The sequence below is a fragment of the Fundulus heteroclitus genome, chromosome 23 (genome assembly GCF_011125445.2).
Source record: "Fundulus heteroclitus isolate FHET01 chromosome 23, MU-UCD_Fhet_4.1, whole genome shotgun sequence".
NCBI classification, from domain to species: domain Eukaryota; kingdom Metazoa; phylum Chordata; class Actinopteri; order Cyprinodontiformes; family Fundulidae; genus Fundulus; species Fundulus heteroclitus.
Window position 1 is genome coordinate 8,989,256 of NC_046383.1, and position 12,314 is coordinate 9,001,569.

General features: G+C 38.4%; 1 protein-coding gene across 2 annotated transcripts in view; it reads left to right on the forward strand.

Annotated features, from left to right (window-relative positions):
* The first annotated feature begins 3,282 nt into the window (after nucleotides 1-3,282).
* Nucleotides 3,283-12,314, forward strand: part of pde6a (phosphodiesterase 6A, cGMP-specific, rod, alpha) — a 144,842-nt gene continuing 135,810 nt past the window's right edge. For both annotated transcript variants that reach the window (XM_036127793.1, XM_021316060.2), the window contains exon 1: nucleotides 3,283-3,693. In XM_036127793.1, coding sequence (XP_035983686.1) covers nucleotides 3,400-3,693 — 294 coding nt within the window. In that variant the 5' untranslated portion in view covers nucleotides 3,283-3,399. The remainder of the gene's footprint in view (nucleotides 3,694-12,314) is intronic.

The following is a 12,314-nucleotide window of genomic DNA, read 5'->3' on the forward strand; positions in this document are numbered from 1 at the left end:
AACAATATGTCATTCATAAAAAAAAAAATGGACAACATTCCTACATAGTGTGGAACAGTTGAGGAGAAGAGGGAAGGTGAATGGAAACACAGACAATGCACAGGGAGCTGAACTAGATACAAAGTAATCTACAAACCAACAGAGAAAAAAGAACAACACTAATAAACGGGAGCCAACCAAAATGCACAGCAGGGAGGACGCAAGAGGCTAAACACATAGGAATTAACTCACACTGAGAGACCTTAATTACAATAATGAACATTGAAAAATTTACTGAATACGGCAAAACCTTCCAAGCATAAATACATAAAAAATTATTAGTAAACCAACACAAATGAAAACTAAACTCAAACACCCAAGAGGTTCCATCCCACTATCCATCCATCTGTTTATCAGCTGATTGTTCCTCCCAGCTGCTTTTAGACGTTATAATCTCTGGTGCTCGCAACACACTCAATAACTGTTTGCATCATGCTAATGGCAGCACATGTTCTGATCTGATCATGAATTGTTTACACTGTCTCAAATATACTAAGGTAAACTTGCACACGCCTTAGCTACTTTAAAATGCTGCTGTACTATCATGCATATTGCATATTATACTGTCTCAACTACTGTAAATAGGGTTTTACAGTTTCTTTCACTGTTAAACTTGAATATTTAATATTTTTTTAACTGAGTATTCCATATTGTCAATAATTGTACAATATTTACTCTGCTATTTACTTTTTATTCTGGTAATTTCTTTGGAATTAACTTTAGATTAGACTACCTTGTTCTTTATTAATTCATTAACTCTGAGTCTTTGCCGCTGTCACAACCGAATTTCCCTATCATAGGGTAATAAAAAAATTCCTTAAAGATTCATCCAACCATAAATCCATACATTAGTTTAGCAAGTATCCATCCATCCATCCATCCATCCATCCATCCATCCATCCATCCATCCATCCATCCATCCATCCATCTGTCCCTCATTCCTCTTTTCTATCTAGGGTCCTGTTTTTGTAGGGTTTGTATTTAGGGAATGTATCCTTTTATTAATTTTATGCTAAATAGGTTACTGTATTTCATGCATTTTTGTCACATAGCACCAGTTGTACAATCAAATGATCTTATTAGAAACTACGCTTTTTTTGTCAGTGAAATTGACCTGTTATTTAACAAATTAATTTAACTTTTGTCTGTTAAAAATACTAGAAATGGTTTCCAAGACAGAAGTGGATCTCTCTAGCTCGCCTGTCTCATTGCCAGCAGAATTGATGTCTGAGTTGCCTGCCAACTGGGAGACTGGCCAGCTCAGGCTGGCCAAAGTTTAGCCAAATAACACACACACACATACGCGCGCACACATATTCCATTCATTTTTTTTATTTCTAATACACACAAACATGAGTTTAATGCAGCTGCAAACCAAAGTTTGCCCCATACAGTGGCAGTGGATCTCTGAGGGTCTAATTAGAGCTGTTTGAATATTCTGTGAAGCCAGTCACTGTTGGCACAAACTGAAGCTCTGAAACTCAGCAAAACAACCCAGAACTAAGGTGACAAGAGACAGGCTCCGTAACATCAGTGGTTGTTTGTGCCATCCTGTGTTATAGTTGTGGCTTTCACAACTCCCCAGCTCACAGATAAGTCAACAAGTTTCAAATCTAGTTCTGGATTCTGTAATGATGTACAATGAGACAGCAGTAATCTAGCATGTCTGAGATTTTACTAAACTTGTTATATTGTATTTAAGTATTAAATATGGGAACACAGTGAGAAAGGGTTGAAACTGGTAGATTTGTTCATTAGTGTCTGTGCTGATCCACCTTTTCCTCAAAACCGACTGCAGACCTGGGCTTTTCATTCAGATACTCTCTATAAAGGTTACCTAAATATTTAAGACAGTTCTTTACTTCCAAATATTATTGCAATTGGTGTTACAAACAGGCTTTCATGTAATGGTTGTAAGGATAAGGTTATTTATGTATTCAATCAGATCAGTGGAAAAGGTTACACATCTAAATCATGCAGTGTGCTCCAACTTCAGACAATGCTCTATTTGGTACATCTTATAAAACTGGAATTATTTGAGACGGACTGATCAGAACTTCTTGGCAGATATTAGATCTCTTGGTTTTAAAAAAGCTTAGACCTGCAAATAGACAATGGCACACCCTTGTGCAATTTTGATTTCTCTTAAAGAATTTTAACAGGCTGAGTTTTTAACTTCCAACTCGCCATTTAGGGCCAGTCAAGTCAAGTGGAAATTTTGCCAGTTCCAGACACCAGCCGATTTAGCTATACATTTCATACAGTAAGCCTACGCTTTGTATGGTTCTTCTAATGCTCCTACAAGCATCTCTACAAAAATGCAACAAGATATTTTTACAGACCAGATCCGAGACACAATATTGTTCTCAGATAAATAAATAAAAATTGTAGTTTTGGACTAATCAGACTATCAGATTAAATCTGAACTCTTTACTCTAACCCACATCTCTTATTGTTTTCTCCATTTAACAGACACTGACAAACAAAACCCTTTAGATTTCATTTTTACACAGACGGCTCACTGAAAGGGAGAAGCTTCCGTCTGTGGAGGAGTATTCATTTCTTATTCATCCTATATCCCTAAACCGAGTGTACTGCAGACATGAAATACTGGTAAAAGAGACTTCACTCTGATTAATGTTGAGGTGCGGCGCATTGTTCTTCTTTCTGAGCTGTGTCTACTGAATGAGCTGGGGATTTTCAATGGATTGTTTCAAGTTCAAAAATGTTTTATGTCCTAGCAGATCATTACAGTTCAGAAGTTCAAGTTCCCATGCTCAGTTTCCCCTCCACTTTCATTGTATCAAAGCAAAAGTTAAATAAAAGATTTATTCTTGAGTAAGACCACCAAATCAACTTTAAAGTGGAAAGAGAGACATTCATAATGCGGCTCATGTGCAAGCTAAAAAAGGATGGGATTAGGTGAAAAATACAAATTTTATTTAAATTATGATTTTATTTTTTCCAATAACAGCACCGCCTAATGTTAAACTGTGTCTTCTTTGTGTTGTGTGATTTTAAAAACTATTATTTATGTCTTTGCCAGATTGAGCAGAGGCGCCACAATGGAAGCAGCAACTCCACTTCTTGTGTTTTTATGGTCAACAAGCCATATGCCCTCACCTGCTCTCTGGTGGCCTTTTACATCCCCCTGGTCCTCATGGTGCTGGCTTACCAGAGGATCTACATCACGGCTCGAGCGCACGCCCTGCAGATCAGCATGCTACAGCGGGCAGGCGGGGCTGGGGCCTGCACTCCTGGTACCTCCGGGGCGAGCCCAGGAGTGGGCGCATCGTCAGAGTCTGCTGACCATCAACGCAACCATCGTATGCGAACAGAAACAAAAGCAGCAAAGACTCTATGCATCATTATGGGATGTTTCTGCCTCTGTTGGGCTCCATTCTTTGTAACCAATGTGGTGGACCCATTTATAGGCTATACAGTGCCCGAACAGCTGTGGACTGCCTGCCTGTGGCTGGGTTACATAAACTCCATGCTGAACCCCATTCTTTACGCCTTTCTCAACAAATCCTTCCGCCGTGCCTTCCTCATCATCCTTTGTTGTGGGAGGAAGAGGTATCGCAGGCCGTCCATCATGGTATCTGGCACAACCTGCACAGCCACACAGATCAACGGTTCAACACATGTACTCAAGTAAGTTCTATAAATCTTTTTTATTGTGGGATTGGAGTTCTGTGCCACTGAGCATTAAAAGCACAAGGGTTTATAATTCAATTCAGCTTATTTACACAGTGCCAATTCACAACACATCATCTCAAGGCACTTAAAGTCAGTTCTATCAAATCATACAAGAAGATTGGGCAAAAAGTTTTCTATTTTAGGAAATCCAGCAGATTACATTGAGTTATTGACTTGCAGTATTCACTCCTGATGGGTGAGCATGTAGCGACAATGCACATTCAACAGGAGTCCAGGATAGTACTTGTGAACCTAAAGTTTGCTATCATTATACTTTTAAGAATTGTATTTTATTGAAGTTTTATATCAAGACACATATCTAATTATTTTAGAGCTATATTACTAGTAGGGTTTATATGAAAATGTACTACTACTGAATCTAATTTAAAATGGTAAAACAGTTTTTTTAAGATTGAATTCAAGTGTTGGATTGTTGAGTCATTTCTAATAAAGCACATCTGGTAATTAAAAGCTGTTTTTAAACGACTACACTATAATCTGTTTTCACAGAAATCACAACACTGACCTAGTGCTTAACCAACAATCATCAAAACTAATGAACTAAGGCCAAAATACTGCACCTAATATTTTCAGTGAACTATTTCATTATTGTTTTTGTTTTTTTGTTGTTGTTGGAGTAGAACTTGGAAATCAATACCTTATGTTTTTACTATGCATCATTGCTCTGATAAACTTTTACAATGTGAAGAAAACCATTAGTATGTCATATGATCTTAACAGTTATGGTTGTTGACATCATCTGGATAATACGTGTAGGAGCAATCTGCTGTAAACCGAATAACTTTTTTCAGGTGTTAAAGAGATGGCCTTATTTCCATAAATACTCTTCCTAGTCCCTATGGGTTTAAATGATCTATGTATCATTAGTCTCCAAACCTATTACGTTGAGCTCATGTTTCAGACTGAAAAGGACATTATGTTCAGCGTAATCCGCTGTTGCCAGTTAAGTGGTTTTTCCTCTGTCTTTATGTCTCAATAGTAATCTTATCTTTGTTCATGAAAGGCAGTGTTTCACTTTAGCCTTTTCATGGCATCTTCATCCTGTTTATGCTGTCAGAGATTAATCACAAATGTGATGTGTAGATGTGAAATAACAGTTACAAAAAAGGCACTTTGTAACCTTTGATCCCATCAAGGGTTGCAGCTCTGTACTCTGTCTACCTTATGCCATTTCTATAGCTCTATCTTTTTACTCTTTCTCTCATTATGCATTTTCAGAGCTCTGTCTGGTAAATAACATAAATTATTTGTGTCTCAGTGAATGTCATATTTACATACTGCATAATTCTCTGGCAGGGCAAGATAATACATCTTATATAATCCCCATTTGGTTGATTTATGTGTCATGATAGCAGTCAGTGTATGATAATAGTCTCCATTTCTAAGTAAAAGGTTATGAACTACATGTAAAATATGCATGCAGCCACTGCAATACTCTCTACTGGATTGTAAACTACAGCTTTAAAGCTTTGGCTACTAGCTTTGAAGCCTTTAGATGGGAATTTTGATCATGTAATTCTTGTTTTTATACAACTATGTTGAATCACGTGGAATCAACAGTGAGTTGTTTGTGGATGGGTTAAAATTGGGAATTTTTTGCCATATTGAGCTATATTTCTTATTGCCAGTGATAATGTCAGAAACCGTACTTGTCACTTTGTCTTGTCCAAAAAATGCACTAACGTTGGGGAAGCTTTGTTTTTCCAAATAGTGTCTGCAGGCTTTTTTTTATGTTGTTCAGATTTAATTTTTATCTTTTTATGTATTTAACCTGCTGATCTCCAATCCTAACGGACCAAGTCAAAATAGGTCAATTGGGTGTTGTGTCTCCATTATAAATGGATACCGCCACACTTCAAAGATTGAGCTCCTGGCTATGAATTTCCATCCATGGTTTCTACCTACCAGGATTACCTGTGTTACCTGGCAACGCTGAATGTGATATCATCTATTCAGTTGTCGCCAAGCTGCAAACATTACACCCCAGTGCATTTGTGGAAATCCCTAGAAGCTGCAGTGATTCCATGGTGCTGCTTCACCTAGAATTTCCTAATCCTTGTAATGAAAATACTTAATCCAAAATCAATCTGTGATGTGATACATACATATACCCAGGCTTTAGTAAGTAAACTTAATGAATTCTCTTAAGGCTTGATGCCATGATTTTTACTGAGCATTTATATTATACATTCAGAACAGATCAGTGGTGTCCAATCTATGAAATATTAATTATTTAAAAGAACATCAGATAACAGCTTTTAAGGCTTTTGTTGGTGGAAATGATGGTTTTGCTGTGAGTGGTTGAAGTAGCACGTCAGTAAAGATGACAGACAGGTAGTTTATCCAATCATATGCAAGGATTCTTGATGAGGCCCCTCCTTCTGAAATTCATCTCCAATGGAGCGATCCAAGATGGATGTGTGGAGCTCTGCTGAACAAAATCCATCTGGCGAGAGTCAGGTTACATTTGTGGAGCACCAGTTTAGACTGAGAGTAAGATTGGGCTAGGTTGAACCTCTACCAATAGCCATCAGCCTCTTTATTATGAAAACTTGTGAAAACATTATTTGGGATTTTCAGTGACCATCTATGAATTGGTATTTTTTCTAGATGAGCATTCATTTAGTATTTCATTATTTTGAGTAATTTTTTAAATGTGCTATTGATTATTTCAAGTCTTGATACCACAACAGATCTGACAATCTTCCACCTTCACACTAAAATATCCCCTACAAACATGAGGCAAATGGATGATCTAATTGTTTCAGATAAATAAATTGTTTAATGTTCGTATTGGAATAGATTAAACATAAAATGGGAATGCTGAAATTATTTTCTACTTCAAATAAATGTTTCATGATTTTTGCGGTCCATCTCAGTTAATATGTTAGTAGTGATTTTCTTATGGGTATGATACTTGGCTATGTCTTCATCACTGAAAAGCAGGGGGTGGCAAAACAAAACTCAGCACAGAGCATTGGTTGTAGCAGTTGAGATACTAAGTGAAAACAAACTTTTACTTTACTTATTCTAAGTTCTAGTTCCTACTTTTCCTCCCAATTTTACATACAATTTTACATAATTATACATAAAACTACAAAATATAAGTGAAAGTTCTGCAGGCAATAGAAAATCCAAATGGATGGACTGAGGAGCAAAACAGATGATGAAACAAATGCTAAGTTTTACCAGAAAGCACAAAGGGACACCCCATTTCCTCAGAAACTCTTGATAAAAGGAATATGCTCATTGTAAGTTAGTAGCGGAACTTGAGATATGTGGAAGGAATAAGCAAAAAGACAAATTAAGGGGGTTGACAGAGGGAGACTGAGACAAGTTCAGTCTACCAATTCTACACAAGTCAATGGACCATGACACCTTCATTATTGGTGTCCTATACCAACCTCATGTGTCATCAACTGAAAACACATTAAAGTAATAAAAATGATTGCACTATTTCCTGTGCTTTGAAACGTAGAATCCCAGGTAGATGGGAATTGCCAGAGGCAGCCATGAAAGCAGAACAAAACACAACTATTTCCTCTACAGGCTCCATCAGACGTCTCCCACTGAAGAGTTTTATTGGTTGGATCCTTCTTCATGCCTTTCCCCCACGGTCCATTACAGCACAGCCACTGAGCCAGAGAGGCAGAGCTTTTAAAATGCCATGTGTACGTCATGGTGGCCCAGAATTGGTTTTAGGCTCCTCTTGAGTGAGGCACAAGGTGGAGTTATTACAGTCGGGGGCTCGGAGTTGAAGTCATGTCCCTGCTGGGCTCTGTTATTAGTCAGACGAAGTAATGCCCCCGCGATAGACTGGCGACCTGTCCAGGGTGAACCCCGCCTCTCGCCCATTGACAGCTGGAGATAGGCACCAGCAACCCTCATGACCCCATGAGGGATAGGCGTGTTAGAAAATGGATGGATGGAAGTAACATGACAGTACTACAGACACAAAAAGCAAAGATGTGTCTCTGAGAAATTATACATATCTAGAAACATTTAGCCTCCCAAGAGGTGCCAACACATTAATATTTAGTTTTGCATGATTCCAATTTGTTTCTCTTTGATTTAGCCAGTGTGTTTCAGAGGAAATTGTACAGGTTTTCCTGTATCAAAGTTTTGCTTGGTGTCTTTCGAGTTTAAAGAAAGGCCTCACAGCATAATTTAGCATTATAATGGCCATGTTGCAAACAACTCTATTATATGTAAATGTGAATCTCCTTCCCTGCTGGTTGTTATATTTTCCCTTATTGCCAGGCCTTCTCACACCTTGTTAACACTCTAACAAAGAAGAGTTTTCTAGACAAATGAACAAGATGGCGTGTGTGAGGGATGTGTTTTAGACCGTTACGAGAAACCCAGCCCCTGTAAAACAGATGCTGGAGGTTGTAATATGCAATCAAATTCACTAGTTGCTGTGTTATAATTTTAGACATCTAATGAGGCTTGAGCTATCGGTCAAAAGATGCAGTTGGGACCCAAGTGCAGACAGGAACGTGAGATGAGTGGCATGATAGTTTATTAAAAAGGCAAGAAGCAAACTTACAAAAGGCAGCACCAGGAGAACATGACATGGAGCATGGGAAGAAACACCAGTAGGAAATAGGAAAGCAAAGGAAATAGTCAGCCACATGGAAGGTAATGAGGTACATGGAAGTCCAACAGGAACGGAAGAATCCAGATAGCAGCACTGACAACCAGTGAGCTTTAAATACAGAGACAGGGCTGGACAAATGACAGGACAACCAGAAGAGCAATCAGATATGTGGAGCAGGGAAGGTAAGAGAGAAAGACTAATTAATACGATATGAGCTACGCTGACACAAAAAAGCTGTCAACCAAGAGGAAAACATAAACAAAAAACTAACAGAAAAATGCTCAATGCACAAAGAACAGAACACAAGAACAAACTAAGAACTGAACTCAAAAATCATGCAATTATATCGGAAGACGTAAATGAGCATAAATAAACAAGAAATACTGAAAACACAAAAATCAAAACATAAACACCTGGAGAACGTGACACTATCAACTATTTTTAAAATGGCTCACCCCATACCGAGACTTTTTCTGAGACCTAAACCAGCAACCCGCATGCTGTTAGGCACCAATGACTGCATCATTTTTCATTAACATGTCTTTTATTGAGAACTTGCATGCAGGAAAAAGAGCTTCCAAGAAATCTCCATCGTGGTAATTATTGAATCAAACCACTTAATATGTTAGGGGACTAAACCTTAAGTTAGTTTTCATTATAAACTCTGAGTTATTGAATCATTTTATATGTCTGCAGTACTCCAAACACAACAGTGAAATTCATGTTAATTATGATGAATCAGCCACTTAAGCTGGCAAAGTAAAGGAATGACATACAATATAATTCATCCATTCTCAATAGCATCTTAACACTGTTCATTATACACTCTGTCACAGACAGTAACAGGATGTCTCCTGAGTATTTATACACTCAGCGGTGTCATTTATCTAAAAAGAGTCAGTCCCATGAAAACAAACTGTATCAATAAGCAGTTGTTCACCGTTAGAGGTAGCAAAAGAAAACAAAAAGATAACAAAATGAAAAATGATTTATGTTTTGGTCTTTTAAAACACAAACTTAATGACCAGTTTCCATCATTTGTGACATTCAAAATGCACTGGGTGAGAGCTTACCCTCCTGCTGGGAGATGAAATCTTAGACTCCTGGTCTGGTATGCTGCTGACGTTTTTATTTCAGCAAAACACAGAGGTGGGTAAACACAGCCATAAAGCAGCAAAAACTGGACCAACAATAATTAAAAAAAAACATGGACATTTAAAAGGTTTCTTGCTGTTTGTCCAAAGTATATAGCTCTCCCCCTCTCTCTCAGTTTTTCGCTAAAGCAACTGTAAGCTTCTTTGACTAAATGAAAAACATGAAAAATGAAAATGTGACAAAGATATGAGAGTTGACCCCATGTTCAGCCTGTTACATCTGCCCTAATTAAAAAATAATTTACCCTGAACAGAAACGTTAACGTCTGTCAATCTAAAATAATTTGCAGAAGTTCAGCAGACTTTGAGGATCACTGGTTTTAATGAGCTCCTCCTAATGAATCTTCCTCTAGGAAACAAAACTTATCATGATCACATTGTTCAGTTTCCTCTGGAAACTTAGACATGTATTTGACCCGTTTTTATGTGAAAACGGGTCAAAAAATAAATCTAATTCTAAGAGCACTTTATAGGATGAGTTCTGGTTCTGTATCACTCTGCCTTTTGTTGCATTTCATTCATTGTATTGAAATGAAATGTACTTTTCTCATTTTAACCCCACCTAAAATTTATTGTGTTTCTTAAATTTCCTCCTTGATAGGTGAAGCAGAGTAATCTTGTGTGGAAGAATCCTGTAATATGCACCATTGTTGGTACAAAGTTAGTTCAATGTTTATCCAGGATTTTAACTTCTCCTCCTACTCATTGCAACTGTTTTGAAAACTTTAATATTGAGAAGTTATTTTGGAAATAAAGAAAAACACACTGCCTTTTTGTTTATTTCCACATGGGGGGCACCAAAAAGCATTTGTGCTCAGGGCGCCCAAATGGCTAGCACTGGCCCTGATCCTACTGAGGCGTTTGTGCAGCAGCAGGTTCCCTGTTGGATACCCTAATGCCAGCCGAGTCTGACCTCTGTTTTTTTGGGTAGTGAAGGACTGTTCAGAGTTATCATTCAACTCTTCTCCAGTTCAGGTCCTTTCTGAGCTCTCCTGGAGCCAGGTAAACATCACAGCCGTGATTATTTTTCTCCGCTTTTGCTCTCTCATGCGAAGTGCCTACATACACTTGAATGCAGCCAAGCTTGGTGCGGCAAGGCAATTGGGTTTCTGAGGCAAGACAAGCATATTTATAAAGCACTTTTCAGTAATAAAACAATTCAAAGTGCTGTACATATACAAAGACAGACCGGTGATTTTTTATTATTTTTTTTTAAACTACAAATGGGCTACAAACTGTAAACTGTAAACTGTAAACTGGAGATGTGGATAGAAGTCCCGGTACTGGTCCATACAGGCCCATTTAAAGCACGATATATATGTGTTTGCCCCTTTGCACACACACACACACACACACACACACACATATACACACACTGTGCTATGCACATTGTACACCCTCTACCTCCACAGCATTTTTTATAATAGTTAATATGGCCTTATAAAACATAATTTCCCTTAGAAAAAGTAAATATATTAATAATCTCTTTATAACATTATAGAATTGTATGTTCTTTTTCTATTTATCTACTTGCGTTTTAGTAAACTGATTCCACCACAGCTATGATTTACAGTGAAGCTCATCTCAGCCACTTCTGTCTAGAATCTTGTTTTTTTTGGTCCATTTTATTATGATACCATATGTGAGGGTGGGGAGCCTGTAAATCAAGAGCTGTGGTGCAGTCCTGCCTGTGAAGAGCCGCTGCCTCCCTCCGTTTTTCTCCCAGGCCTACCATCAATTCACTTCAGTTTATTTATACGATGCCAATTCACAACACGTTCTCTCGAGGCACTTTACAAAGTCAGTTTTGTCAACTCATACAAACAAACAGGTTAAAAAGTTTTCTGTCTAAGGAAATCCAGCAGATTGCATTGAGTCTTTGATTTTCCAGTCCTTGATAAGCCATCACTTGTGAGCAAGATACCAAGATACTACGGCTCCTTCACGCCAAGCAAATACTGAACCCCACATCAGACGGAGTAGTCTAACTTTTGGTTCCGACTTATGGCCTCAGACCTATAAGTGACTCTGATCCTGGCTGCTTCATACCCATTGTAAACCACTCCAGTGCCCACTAGAGGTACAAAAACAGACCCTAAGATTCCCAGACCAGACACCCTCCCCTCCACAACCTGAACAGGATAGGGGACAAGCTGCACCCTTGGTGGAAATAAACTATCTGAAATGAGCTTGACTTACAGTGCAGAGAACATAGACTCCGCTTCTTTGTTCCCGTCAGGACTGGATAGTCCTTAAGAGCTTCTCTGGCACCACGTCATTTCAAAAAAATACCCCAGGGATCACGGTTACATGCTATTTCCAGATGCACAAAACACATGAAGATTGGGCAACCAAACTCCCATGGCCCCTTCAACAAATACACAAGGATAAAGATCTGGTAAACTGGTCCACGTCCAGGTTGAAAGCCACACTACTTCTTCTGTATCTGAGATCCCACCATGGATCTGAGACTGCTGTCCAACACCCTAGATGTGATCTTTCCCAGGGAGGCTGAGAAATGTGGTCTGTTGCAAGTTGGAACACAACCTCTAGTCCCCTTTCTTTAAAATTGGGTACACCACCCCTGACTGCCATTCCACGAATGTTGTCCCAATTTTTCATATGACTTCAGCATCTCAGGGTCTCTGCTGCCCTGGTGCCCTGCCACTGAGGAGCTTTTAATCACTTTGGGATCTATGGCTACACAGCAAGAAGGGAACTAGAATGAAGTAAAATTTTCTTGAAATTAGTGTCTGCCAATTAGATCTGCCAATGGAATAAGATTTTTGCACTTAAAATAG